The 14,787-nt window shown below is 40.8% G+C and overlaps 1 protein-coding gene and 1 long non-coding RNA gene across 4 annotated transcripts in view; one reads left to right on the forward strand and one right to left on the reverse strand.

Moving 5' to 3' along the window:
• RUNX2 (runt related transcription factor 2) overlaps window positions 1-14,787 on the forward strand; it is a 251,017-nt gene that overhangs the window by 112,128 nt on the left and 124,102 nt on the right. For all 3 annotated transcript variants that reach the window (XM_019520966.1, XM_019520967.1, XM_019520968.1), the window contains 3 exons: window positions 572-852; window positions 6,401-6,557; window positions 12,041-12,145. In XM_019520966.1, the coding sequence (XP_019376511.1) occupies window positions 572-852; window positions 6,401-6,557; window positions 12,041-12,145 (543 nt within the window). The remainder of the gene's footprint in view (window positions 1-571; window positions 853-6,400; window positions 6,558-12,040; window positions 12,146-14,787) is intronic.
• LOC109300282 lies at window positions 95-623 on the reverse strand. The gene is made up of 2 exons (XR_002098180.1): window positions 542-623; window positions 95-200 (listed from the first exon to the last, which is right to left on the reverse strand). It is a non-coding gene; the product is annotated as an uncharacterized LOC109300282 (long non-coding RNA).

A 14,787-nucleotide genomic window follows, 5' to 3' on the forward strand; every position in this document is an offset into this window, starting at 1 on the left:
GAAGACTCCCCTCCTCTGCTCACTGCTGCTCCTCCAGCAGCCGCCGCTGCAATCTCGCTGCCTGGGCACCCTGCACGAGTCGTCGTCGTCGTCGTCTCCGTCTTCTTCTTACTTTTTTTTTCGGGAGCATCCAGCGAGGGGAAGAGGGAAGCAGAAGAGAGGCGGACAGACAGCCCCAGCCCGGGGGGAAGAAGCGGTGGCTGGAAGGAGAGGGAGGGGGCACAATAAAACAAGCGCAAAGAAGGAAGGAAGGAGGAGGAGGAGGAGGAGGAGGAGAAGCGCCTCGCAGCCTGCAGCAGCCGGGACCATGCCTTCCCCCGCCGGGCTGTGCTGAGCGGGGCGCCCGCTCCCTCCTCCGCTCCGCTCCCTCCCGCCTGGCACCCGGGCTGCTCCGAGCACACCCCCCGCCTTTCATTTTCTTTTTTCATTTTTTCCCCTTCTTCTCCTTTTTTATTTTTTATTATTATTCTCATCATCATCATCATCCCCCCTTGCACACACACACTGCACGCCCCCCCTCCGCCCGCCCCAGGTCGCTAACTTGTGGCTGTTGTGATGCGTATTCCCGTAGATCCCAGCACCAGCCGGAGGTTCAGCCCCCCCTCCAGCAGCCTGCAGCCCGGCAAGATGAGCGAGGTGAGCCCGGCCGCGGTGCAGCAGCAGCAGCAGCAGCAGCAGCAGCAGGAGGCGGCGGCCGCGGTGCCCCGGCTGCGCCCGCACGACAACCGCACCATGGTGGAGATCATCGCGGACCACCCCGCCGAGCTGGTGCGCACCGACAGCCCCAACTTCCTGTGCTCCGTGCTGCCCTCGCACTGGCGCTGCAACAAGACCCTCCCGGTGGCATTCAAGGTAAAGCCCGCGGGTCCCGTCTCCCCCCCCCGGCTGGACAGGGCACCTGCCCGCAGCTCTCCCCGCCCTCTGCCCCGCAGCCCCCCAAACCGCGCTCCGACGGGCTGCGGGCACCGCCCCGGGTTGGCAGCCAGGGAGTCCCCCCACCTTGCAAAGCAGGGGACACCCCTCTTCTTCCAGGACTGGCGGGGAAAGCGGGAAAGGAGGCGGGGGGGGTCTGGTCTGGATGGACCCCCCCCTCCAGGGTGCACAGCCCTCAGGTGTGCTGCCCAGCACCTCTGGGAGTGCGGGCGGCAGAGGGGACCCGTCACCCTTGGTGGCTGGGGCTCCTTGGACCTGTCAGCTAGGGAAGGTCCCTCTCTCAGGGTGCTCACACCCTGCTGGAAGTGTGGACCAACCCCTGAGAAATGCTGGTGGCAAAGCTTGGGTGCAGACACCATAGTTAAACCTCACCAAAGGGCAAGAGATGTCTTTTGCGTGCTTTGCAGCAGCGCTTTCTTTATGCCCGTGCTAGCTAAACACTTGATTCAGTGTGAGATGCCATGTGATTACCAGCTATCCTGCCCAAAAGGACTGGGATTGTCTTGAGGCAGCAGTTATGCTGAAGTGGCCTTAGTCAGCCCATCGCAGCTGTCCAGCGTGTCTGCATTTCCATGCATCTGTATTTTACATGCGTAATATCTGTGCACGTATGCTCTCACATGAATAGCCAGTGTACCTGACCTTGATTTGCCACGCAATGATGTTGTAAGTTCCTGTTTTGCGTTTGGTCAAAAAGATCTTGAGCAAATAAAAAAATATACATGGATTTGTTGTCACTGAGGTGAAATTCTGTTTCGTTACAGTAGTTTCCAACTAAAAGAGTACAGGTCTAGATATCATATAAAAAAAACTTTTCACTGGAACTTAACAGAGAACAAAAGCAATTATCTTTAAAAAAGAAAGACCATCTGGGCTGTCCAGTAACTCAAGAGTAAAACGGTGCGCATGGAGCACGCATTATGAAAAGTGGAACTGAAGTTTTATTGGCAATAAATAATATGTTGATGATAATATTTTGAATGGTGTGCTAAGTATATCATAATTCTCTTACAGGGATCTCTGGTTAAAAAGTGCTTTGGACATACCACTGTTTTAATTTAAAAAACAGATATAAATCACATGTAGGAAAGGAAGTATGTTGTAAACTGTGCTGGTTTTGATTATAATTTTAAAAAATCATGTTGGCTAAGTATTGCACTTGAATTTAAGCATTAATATTTATGTGAGCTGATGAGGGAGTTCTTGTTGAATGTTCTCAGTAGTAAGATTAAATTTGTGCATATCATTTTTTAGAGTGAAGAATGTTAACAACACACTTATTAACATAGCTTTATAACTGCTTAATCATGTGCAGGTAGGTAAGATATATAGGAAACGGAGCCTGTGGGCCCGGGTCCAAACTATGTTCACCTTATTCATAGTCAGAGTTTTATGGTAGACAGCAGTGCTACTTCTTTGAGTACTACACCCAGCATTTGGCCCCCTATTGACATGTCTTTCTGGAGCTCCTTACATAGGGTTCTTGCACCAGGCTTGCATTTGCTTTGTTGGCCCTGCCTGATACTGATAATAGCACGAAGTCTTAGTCAATGTATGATGGCAGCAAAGAATCAATGTACAGTATTAACGCTATACCCAGTAGCACCAAGTAGTTAAGGGGCTGTCAACATTTCCACTCCAAGCCCCAGTTTTCAGAGTTTATAACTCAGCTGTTTTAAATAGCTTCAAGCTGAAACTTGGTATATAAATTATCAGCCCAGATGTATATTTTTAAACAAAAAGTAGTGCAAATAAGCCATTCTGTTTTAAGTTACAGAGCATTAAAATATTTTTTTAATAGTATCAGATGCTCTTTTGTCAAACTCCAGGAAAAACATTTTTAATATGGCACACTTTGCTTTTCAGGGGCCCATTTGATGCAAATGATGCCTTTCAGTATTTTGCGAGAGCAAGTATTGAAATGATAGCCACATTAGTGTGTGAAAACAGCTATTTAGCTTCTTCACGAGCTCATTTTTTAAACAATAGTTTTACTATTCAAAAAGCCTTATTACCTAATATTATTGCGTAGTATTTTTGCTTTGCATGTATAACTTCAGCCTTCAGAGCAAATACCTTGGCCTTTTCAAGTCCCATTGGACTGAAACTGGGCAAACAGGTTGCCAGACCAGATGTGAATTGTTATATGAAAAATATGTAAATTGATAAGTAATTTTCAAGTTGTCAGAATATTTTTTTTGTGTGTGTTATGCCTTTATGTGCTTTTTTCCTGAGCCCTCATAGAAAAACCATGCTTAATTTTAGTCATCAGAATTTATAGGTAGTTTAATATGGATTGGTGCCTTCTGGAAAGTAAATATTTTGAAATGGTGGAGATATTTATGTTTGAAAAATAGCTAACCAGCCTACATACTAGTAGCTACTTTTCATTCTTTTTCAAATTGTGCTTAGTACTACTGTCCCATGTTTTTTTAACAATACATTTATAATCTTTCATTTTCTAGGATATTGTAAGTTGTTTTAAATTGTGATGTGTGGCACAGAAGTGGCCAAGTGGAGTTTGCATTTTTTACACACAAAGTTTCCTGGCATAAACAGTTATTTTTAATTTACAAAGTGCCTAAATGCTGTATATTTTTCTCGGTTTCAATTTTTTTGTAAAGCTCTGGGCCAGAACACCGACATGACATACGTACTATAGTCTTTGGATATTTCATTACAAAAATGTGAAACCACAGTGGCAAAAGTATTACTCTTAACTCTGTAGTAGAGCAACTGTTGGTGCAGAGTGACTGAACTTTGTTTTAATTGGACACAGCTCAGGTTTGCACCCCAGATTTCAGTCTGTCTTTTCAATTCGTCTTTCCCTAGTAAGAATAACATACAGTGATGTTACGTAATACCGTGCCAATGGATGTTGTGCATTAAGAATAGTAAAGTTGCAGGTTAGAGATGAACAATACTATGACCTGGAAGTGTCATAGTCAAATTGTGCTGTGGTTGAGAGTGATGAAATTGAATTTAAATTAACAATGAGTATTTGAAAAAGAAAAAAAATATTAAGGACCACAAGGAAACCTATAAAAAATAAAGACACTTAGTGTTCTGGGTAGATGGGCCTTCAAAGAGGATTTAGTCTCATGCAGACTCAGTTCATTGTCTCCAGGTATTGTCAGCTATGCTATATTTTATCAGAAAAAAGGATTGATTAATTTTAAGAAACAGGAGATCTGCATACCTAGACAGAAGGAGGTGGGCTGAGGATACAGTAATTTCACTGCCTCATCTGAGGCCCCTTGACACACTTGCACTTCCTCCTTTGCTCTGAGTTTCTTTGCATTTCTAGACTTAATGTTATTTTTGTTTTGTAAGATGTTCTAAACATATTTTTAACTTACAGTCAGTGGAGATTTCCCCAGATAACAAGAGTACCTAGATCTATAACAGTACATCTTTGAACAATAAGCAGGGGCAGAAATGATATCACATCTCAAGTGTCAAGGTTTAGGCCATTTTAAGTGAGTGGTAGGAGCGGATGCAACTGGGCAGCAGATGGTCCTGCATCTTCCTGTTCTGGGGTTTCTTACACCTCACTCTGCAGCATGTAGTGCTGGCTGCTGTCAGACACACAATATTGGACTCGATGGCCCAGATGGGTCTTGGCCAATATGGCAGTTCCTATGTTCTTATGATCAGTAGCATTAAAATCACTTTAAAGTGAAATCTTTGCATGAAATCCTGACCACACAGAAGGCAAAGGCAAAAGTCTTTTTGGATTTTCGGTCGTGTTACCTGATGGTGTTTGGAAAGACATAAAAACATCATTTTAATCCATTGTATATAGCGCCTCAGCTTTGCTCTGTGCTTGCTCCAAATCAAATAATCTAAGCAATAATTTTCAGTAATGAAATCCACCAATTAAAATATTTTTTCAGATTTGCTATACATTTGACATTCATTTTGTTGTTCAAGATAAATATGGTGCACAGCAAAAGGCCATATAATGCCAACCAGATTTATGTAGAGCTCTTAATTGTTTCCACTTAATAAATTGATGGTACAATTAGTTTCAGACATAACCATTCCTGGAAATCGCATTTAAAGTTGGGGTCATGACAAAGTATAATAAAATATATTTCTGGAGAAAGAGTTGATAACTCTAATGCAAAAAAGCAATAATTTACCATAAGGTGATAACAATTATATGGGCCAGGAGTAACAGTATATATTTTTTCAATGTTTAATACCCAGAATTGCAAACCTTTCAAATCTGTATTTTTTATACCTTTTTCTTCTTATCATTACTATTATGATAACATAAGCATAGGGCAGTTATTTCCTTTGGACTGTTATGGAGAATCTTTGCTTCCTATATGAAGTATCATTTACATAAATCTGACTGAATTAGTGCTCCTGTTCTAATGTTACATTTGTTTTAAAAACTTGCAGTATACTAATCCTTATGTGCATCGCAAAGCATTTTCATAACAGACTATAAATAACTCTTTTACCTCTCTGCCTGCCATACAGCAGCTGTTTAATAACCCCCAATAGCACCACACCAACTTAGGACAAGAAGTCATCATCTTCTCATGTCCTGTCTGAGATAGTTGCTGACGGGTCTTAGCAGAATTTGCAGATTCATTATAATCTGACAGGGCTGCAACGTGGGGGCGTCTGCTATGGCCATTATGGCAGCTGGAATTCACAAAAGGTGAAAATCCTATATGTATTTGACATGCAAAAGGAAATATGCTGGTGCAGTGCAGACATGTACTAGGGCTGACCACAGTCTACTCTTGTTAGAAGCATTGTGAGATCTTTCAGAGGTACGAGTAGATAAGTCCTCGGTTTTACAATGCATCTGAAAAAATGTCAGTCCCAACAGCACAGTGTTCCTTAATAGCATGTTGGGGAACGCTCCAAAATGGGAAGTACAAACTGCCGATGCCCCAACATGACTCCTCACACCAGCAAGATGTTACTGGAAGTCTCCTGTCAATTTTGCCAAACCTTACTCTATCTGACGTGATCCAGTGCTCAGGATCCCACAGTGATGGGAACAGCCTTAGCGTTTAAACAGAACACAATTGCAGCACGATATGGCTGCTAACAATAATATCCAACTTTCTATTTCAAATGAAGTCTCGTGTATGATTTATGGACGTGAGCCATACTTCGTGTTTCCCCATTGCACTCTGGTTACTCAGAACAAAGTTGGCCTTCAAGATGAATTAAACCGTATATTCGACATAGGGATGCTGACTGTGTCTGAAGAGTTAAAACAAAAAAGGAACTCCCTATTAGACTACGAGAAAGGGAGACAATACAAGATGTTTCTTTGTTTGATGTGGCATTTTGTTCCGTGTTCAGCTAGTTCATGACCATTCACCACAGTTAGCTGGAGTATCTGCCACAGAGCCTAATGTTTCGGCATGTAAAGCTGTAACAAATACACATTTTCTGTGTCATTTCAAGAGTCGTTGCTGTCTCCTCCTTTTCACAGGTGGTGGCCTTAGGAGAGGTGCCTGATGGGACAGTGGTTACTGTCATGGCTGGAAACGATGAAAACTATTCTGCAGAGCTGAGAAATGCCTCTGCTGTGATGAAGAACCAAGTGGCCAGGTTTAATGACCTGAGATTTGTGGGCAGAAGTGGAAGAGGTAGGCCACTGCATTTTACATTTTTATAATGAAGTAAAAACAAAGTCTAGACATTAAACTGGTTCCACAATGAAATACTGATTAGCCTGTAAATAAATCATCATCGGCCTTTCATCTTCGGGGATAAATACAGGTTTTATTTGCAAACTTCAGCATTTGTCCAAACCAAGTTTGTTGTCTTTCTGTCTTGCCAAGTTTGTCTGACTCCTTACATTTTTTGGTGTTTTTATGAGATCTGAATTTTGAAAAAAAGATATATTTACAGAAGACATGGTGCCCTCTTTTGACCTCACTGGCAGAGTAGAAAGAATGAAGAGCCCGTGTTCTGAGCTATATGTAGTCAGATAAAAAGATTCAGGGCATGGCAAAGAAAAAAAATTACTATTTTGTCTTTAACTGTAAAGCCACCTCTTAAGTTTTCATAGGAAGAAATATCAGTATGGTTTTTTGCATCTCACACGTGCTATAGGCTATACACTTCATGGTCTGTTCTAGTAATTGGAAAGCCTTCCAGTGACTTCAGTTCACTTTGGGCAAGCTAGTTATGCGCTGAAAAAATAAGTCTCATATTCTCCATTAGTAACTTATTTAACATTATAGACCTTCATGGTGAGCTTTTTATATGAGTGAAATGTAACTTCTAATACATTGCTTACTTCAGAATAGCCCTGAAAATCAAAACTTTCTATTTCCCTAGAGATTTAGAGCCCTGAAGTTGACTCTGCTGCTTAGGAGCTTCCTATAATCTGAAATCTATACTCCAGTCATAGGAAGCTTTTATAAAGATAGCAGGATTAACAAGAATTTCCTTTCACGTTTCTTGCAACTGCTTTAACATTTGAGTTAATGACTGAAAGGATGTCTTAAAGGAAACTGACACTTTGGTCTTTGCTGAAGGGATCCTCAAAGGGGCTCGTGATATCAGCTTCCGATTCAGTCGAAACATTTTATTTATTTAACATAGATTTTCATTTTTATAAACCAGCTCTGAAAAAAGAATGCAAAGTCTATGCTGCAAAATTATCAGAAAAAATCAAATTTTAAAATAATATACTCTGCAAAACAGTTAGAATATATCTTTGAGAGAGAGACCATTTGTCAGAGCAAGTGAAACATCTGACAACTGTCTCTATAGTTTAAATCAGATGGCACATTGTTACAATTAGAAGCATTTGATAAAAGTGATTCCGTAAGGGTTGTTTCCAGAGACTACTTTTCATTTTAGGAACATGGCCAATAATGTGTACTTCTCAGCTTCTAACTTTTCATTAAAAAACCTTCATAATAAAGCACAATTCTCCTGCAAAGGAAATAGCATATGAAAATGGAGTGTGTGAAAAGGATAACACCTTCCTAAGAGAAGGCGTTAGTCTCCTGTTCCAGTTCTCTTGCTCTCCTTTTAAAAATATTAGTGTCTCCTTTGTCTTTATGTTGATGGATTAGATGTGAAGTTTCTCTGGCTCCATCGCCAGTTCTGCTTTTCAATAAAAGAGCAGTAGTATATCCCATAACAAGTGCTGAAAAATAACTGGAATATGATGTACTACCTGTGCACTGTGAATCTCATTTGAAACCTATGAAATATAGTTTCTGTTAAAACATAGAACATGATGACGAGTGTCTAAGGAATCAGGCTATATAGATATACACACACACAAAACTTCTTTAATTTGGCCACACCCAAGGGCTTTAATTTATCTTTTATATTCTACAGACTTTGCACAAGAAGTTTTCTCTGATCAATCTGGGTAAAATCTATGGAAAAGCGATAGTGTACATTGCAAACCCTCAACATATTTATTTAAGAAACTTCAAAGAAAAACAAAGGGTGTGCACTGTTTTACTATATTGGCTTTCTGAGTTTTGGCTAGTTTCCCAAATAGCAATTTTTATATTTAAAAAAAAGAAGAAGAAAAAAGACAGACTTAACTGCTTGCAGACTTTTCACGCATGGAAGATGAAGAAAGCTTCTTTTGATGAAGTGTAATTATGTCCAAACAGAGCTGACCCCCTCCCCCTATATTTCTTATGATCTTAACGGAAGAAAGTAGGGTTTTTCCTTTGAAGCAGCCGGGACTTGGTGGAGGATCTGAAATACTACATTCTGCTGCCAGAGGCAGGATGGAGAAATTGGTCCAGACTTGTCTTCCAGACTAAGACAGAACAGAGAGGGAGAGAGAGTGTTATCATTAATGATAGATTTTTATAACTCCACTTAAAATAGCAGGGAAAGAAAGAGTAGTAGCAAACAGAAGTGAGAAAGTGACACCATAGAGCACAGACGTGTACTGGTAGGTGTGTGTCTTGAAGTTGTCAGTGACAAGAAACTAATCCACACCTGCTCCTGACTTTACATTTACATCTTTCTGAGCAGCTCCCCCTTTGATCATTGTATCTCTAAACTTGATTGTGAAGTCTGAATCATCAACTTACCATTTTGCCTTCTCTCCCACATTTTCCTTGGTTCTGGTGGTCCAATGGCGAAATTTGATTTTTTTTGCATGTTTTTCTCTGCTGTTGATCCAGCGTAAGTTGGCAGCTTCATAGTTTTGTTTACGTGTTCTCTTGCACACACCTGAAAACTAAGCACCCTTGATACAGGGCCTTTGAGGTGTAGGAGTAGGAGTAGGAGTCCCACAGATCTCAGTCAAAGCTGTTTTATGTGAGGTTTTGAGGTAGTAGCTAACATTTGGGCCTGACTGAAAGTCCACAGAAGTCATGGGTGGGACTCCCACCTTCAGTAGACTGCGGATCTGGACCTTAATGTTTTTGTGTCTTGATGTTTTGAATTAGCATCTGGCTGGAAAATATGCAACACGCTCAAGTTCCTGAGTTTGCCTCTAAGATAATTTCTCTCTCGGCCTTGTACTTAAGCATATGCCAGTCCTGTTCATTACTATGTCAGCTACACTTGCATATGTTAATGACAAAGGATGAATGGTTTGGGAGACACTAAAGAAACAGTGCCAGAAGATTTCCAAGCCAATTAGATTAATAAAAGAGTGTTAACATTAGTCCTTAGCTACAACAAATAATAGCTTACATTTTAAGGGCACAGAGAAAGCTACTAAAAAAATCATGTAGGTTTGGTCGATGATAAAAGATAACCATGAAACCAATGAAATCTGTCTTTGGAAAAGTAAGCACGCTTGCAAACATATACCATTATGGTATATGAGCCCGATCCTGTGACACAGTTTACTTTCTATGAAGTGTTGGGTGCCTTTAATCACATTTGACGTCATTGGAAATGGAAGCACTCGTGACCCTGCAGTACTGGGCTCTCACAGGACAATAATGTGATCTATTATTTATTAAGAGGGGTTGGCTCCCAAAATACTGCTTCATTCCACTTTGGCAGTGCAGTCACTCGGATGCTGGCCCAGGCTGAAGGCCAAATGCAGCCCTTTGTGTAGCGGGGTGGATGTTTTTGGTCATTTTATGGGGGTGGGATTTTTTAGCTAGAAAATCTTGCAGTACTTGTCTAATGAATGAATTTTCCAATGGTCACCAGCACAGCATATCATCCTGGTAGATTTTCATTGACAGGCTTTCATGCCTGCTTGAGATATTAATAAAGGGATAAAACTCTAGGGCCAAATTCTGCCTGGAGGCACACATGGAAGCTCCCTTGGATGTCCGTGGCAGCTGCCTCAGCACGAATGAATGAAATGTCACGGGTGAATATAGATATAAGCAGTGGGCTGAATTCCAGGGGGGGTAGGAGAAATGGCATGAAACCTTGTTAATACACAAATAAGCACACATGCAGCATATGCTGACTTAGTAACATTATGACGTGTCTGGATTCTCCCTTTCCACAGCTGCCTTTTGTACTTTGTCTCTGCAAAGAGACAAGGCATAGGGACCACTGCCTGGCCTGGGCACCACCATATGTGTATGCGTTAGGACCGTGTCCGTGGTTCTGTTGCTGTTTTCTTCTATCGTGGTTGTTCTTGAGGCCATTGAAAGAGCTTTTTCCCTCCCGCCACCGAGGGTTTAGGGCAACAGTTTCTGCCTGTTGTCAGAATTTAGCTTCTTAAATTTTCCAGAGCCTGGCCTGAGTCTCGAACTCCCAGATTTCAACCTAACCTGTGTCTCTTGGTGAAGGGGGCACAGCTGGAGCACAGTTGCACCTGGAAAGTCATTTTACTCTAAATGACAGTTATATTCCCTTTAAGCAGTCTCTGTCACATTCTTACTCTTAAAAAATATGGCCAAGACCATCTAAAGTCGCACGCCTGATAATAAATGATGCGTGTCCCAAGCAGGTTTGGAAAGTATAAGACTTGGGTTAAAAAGAAAGGGCAATGACTGTATTTGACAGCCAAAGTTCTGTTCTGTATTATGCCGTATATGTAACCTGTTCTAGATTAGGCTTTGAAAAGATTGCATTAAGTTTGTGCTGTTACATATTGTTTAAGATTTGTGTTTTGATTGAATACCTTCGGAGTTCAACAAGGGGAAAAACAGGCACCAGCAAAAAAAAAAAAAAAAAAAGGGAAAAGAAAAGAAAAGTTAAAAAAAAAAAAAGTTTTAAAATTCTGGTAAAGTATCAGCTTAAATGAGCAGTAAAGCCTGAGATTGCTGACTGTTTTATTGAGTCACTGTTGTACGCCCACCTTTTCCTGTCTTGAAATAGTTTTCAGTTTTGACTATCTGACATGACTAACCGTTGCATATCTAACTGATTACAACTGTCAGTGAGTCTCCAGAACAGAGGCCCGTGTCTTCTTGTGAGAACGCATGCTGAAATCCAGGCTGCTGGATTTATTTCTTTATTTTTAATTCCTTCAGTGTGCCAAAGGCTCCAGATCACCATGTTCAAGAGTTGGGTGAAATATAGCATTGAACGTTTAAGATGCAGATCTGCGGCATGCAATATTTTGTCCTTGCACAAAACAGTTTTTCACTGTCCGTGGATAATTATTTCAAGATTTAATAAATGGAATATGTGTAAAGGGGGGGGGAAAAAATCTTTGTTCCAGTAATGATGATATCATCATATTACCACAGGCTTATTAAGGACGGGAGATGCTAGCTCCCTGTTAAAATGACTCCCATGAGGAATATATATTCTTTCCTCATCTTATTGTAGTCAATTGAAAAAAATGAAATGATAAAACCATGTGAAGTAAATACCATAGGGCCACGTTCTGCTTTCTGTCTCACTTTTGGAGAATTGAGTAACTCTTAACATTAACTGAATGGTTTTGAATTCACACCACTTTGAACAAGGGGAGAATTTGGCTTAGCAGCAGCAGCAAATTACTCTTATTCTACTATTATATAATGACCCAATATTAAATAAGGGGTGTTTAAACTGTCAACACCCAGATATATTCCTGACAGCAGAGTAAAACTGAAGGAGAAGAAAACTCCTATAGCCAGCTATGTAAACACCCAAGATTTTTTATTGAGTATGCATGGGTCTTCTTTTCATATTATAATAAACCGTTCCTTTTTTCCTCCCTTTTTTGTAGGGAAGAGCTTTACCTTGACAATAACTGTCCTTACAAATCCCCCTCAAGTTGCTACATACCACAGAGCTATCAAGGTTACCGTGGACGGACCAAGGGAACCAAGGAGTAAGTTTCATAGTCCTATTTTATGCTTTTGCTGTCTGCTGGTGGGAGTCTGTACAAGTAAAACCACTTGCTGTTGTTTAATATCATACATTTCTTTGGCAAGCATATGTCCCCATTCGGCAAAATAGATGAGCTTAGACTTAATTTTAATCACGCTTAATTTGAAAACCACTGGATTATTCACATGCTTCAAGTTAAACATGCTTAAATGCTTTGCTGACTTATGGCAATATTGAGCCTGATTCTCATTTCAGCCGAGGCTTGGTACACCACACTGACACTCTTAAAGGCCCTGAGCGTCAATGAGAATCAGGCCCGTTGTTTTGATATATAATTTGAATTATGAACAACAGACCCAACCTTGCAGGGCATTGAATGCCCTCAGCAGGCATTAGCTTCAAGCTGGGGATGTTCAGAAACTGATGGGAGATAGTCAGCATCTTGCAAGATCTGTTCCAACATATGGGGAAAAATGCAAAGTAGGTATTTTGCCTGTGAGTTCTTTTGCCACCTGACAATAAATGCATCGAACACCCTGATTATTGAGAGCCTCCTCTCGCTGAAAACTGGGTTTTCCTGGCATCATGTCATTTTTCATCCGTGGACTCACCCCAGACCCTTGAGAGCAAAATGAGTAATCATAAAAGCACTGGAGTGTCAGCACAGCAATCTTTGAGTGTTTCCCATGTAAAGAAAATGTGGGTTTTTAAATAAATACAAGGAAAACACCACCATCCTGTCACTCACCCGCATATATTTTTTATAACATGTACACTCCTTATTTATCAAGAATCTAGCTGTAGTGATTGCTGACTTTATTGTTCAAACAGTTGTGTTTTGTCATGTTCCAGTAATTATTATAGCTAGCACCTACTATTAGATACAGTCAGGTCTGGTTAATCCATCTTGATCTGTCTGTCTGTCTGTCTAGCAGCTTTAACTGGTAATCAATCTTACATCATCAGGTACCACTAACAAGCCAATCCTAGGCTTCTTAATCTAACTAGAAACTCTTTTCAAATTGATTGGGATTAACCCGGTCTGCCTGTATTTTAAATTATATTTAGAGATTAAGGATTATTTGATGAGTAACCACATAAAAAATCCTGGTAATGAAGTATTTTGAATTATTGCTTTGCCTTTGATCAGCAGCTATAGATGAGATCTTTTGGGAGCTCTTAGGGAGTTTCATTTAAAATACTGCAAAGTTACCAGTAGACAGAATTGTAAACAAAGAAGTGGTTCCCCTGCCAAGACAGCCAGCTTTGCAGGATCATTTACAAATGAGAGAAGAGACTTAAAAGGTCTTCTGCTTTATGTAAGAATTGCCTTATCTTTGTATTTTCTCCCCGATCAGCAAGTGAGAACAGTCAAGCAGCTCTGCTCCTATAAAAATATTTTATTCCATAGATGCCTCTGGTGTTGCCTGCTTGGTTTCTTGCTTTTTTTGGTCCTGTCCACTCTCCCTTGTTAAATTAACTGCACTACAAGGATGCTGTGTTCATTTGTGACAGCTGCTCTATCTGGCCTGCTGGGGGATTTGGGATTAAATGAACCCTTGGCGTAACACCGACGGAGTTAGTGAAGTCAGGAATGATGTGCACATTTTTATTTGGATGCTGCTTCCACGTGTTGTTGCATCAGTGAAACAGGAAATCTCCATGCGAAGTAGATAGCACAGCATGAGGAGGTGGGAGGAGGAGAGTGTAGAGAGAGTAATATGTGAATAGGCTGGGATGGCTCAGACTGTGGTAGAGTAATCTAATTAGGCTGGGATGGCACTATGCCAGAAACCACCGGAGCCAAGGTAAATCTATGTTAAAAGAGCTAAGTAGGACTTCCAGGATTCACCTACATTTTTTATTTTAGTTGCTATGGGCTAGATTTCCATAGGTATTGGGCACCTGCTCTTACTGACTTCACTTGGGCCTGTGTATGTTCGCTAGCTCTGAAAGTCAGTTCCTGTACCCTAGCTGGAGTTCTTGTGTATCTAGTTTCCCTTTTTCTTTTGAAAATAAGTCAGTCGATTGTGGCCAGAAGGGTTTGCTTTGAGCTTAAAATAATATCTGCTTGGTTTGCTCTTCAAGTCAGTTGGTTTGTCATTTTGGAGCAGTACAGGATCATAATACCTAGAGACCCAGTGTGGGAGTCATTAATGTGAATGATAGAAAAATAGTTCTGGAAAAGGAATTATTCAGTAGAAATTTCACTTAAAGAAATTTCTGTTCTTTTGTGAATCCCTCCACTAATTTTTGGCCCAGCAGTGATTTCTATTAATCTCTGCAGTAAACAAGAACAGCTGGAATCCACATTGCACAAGGAAAGCTAGGTGATTGGGAGAAATAATGAATCTTAAACCAGTGGCTCCAATAGCAAATGTATTTTTCTTAATGAGTTATGTTTCAGAAAACAGTGCCCCTCTCTGCCAGGACCTGCATTTTGCTCAGACGTCCAAACCATGCTATCCTATTTTTTCTTCTCTCTGGCAGCTAAACCAGGGCTGTCACATCACAAACAACTTCTTTTCTTAATATACACATCTGGCGTTGGCAGTTGGACCAACTTCATAAGAGCACATGATCATCATTCATTACAAGATTAAAAAGTACCCCATGGCATCATTGATGTTTTTTAGCTTTGAT

This window comes from Gavialis gangeticus, unplaced genomic scaffold (assembly GCF_001723915.1).
Source record: "Gavialis gangeticus isolate Ggan-Ray unplaced genomic scaffold, GavGan_comp1, whole genome shotgun sequence".
NCBI classification, from domain to species: Eukaryota; Metazoa; Chordata; order Crocodylia; family Gavialidae; genus Gavialis; species Gavialis gangeticus.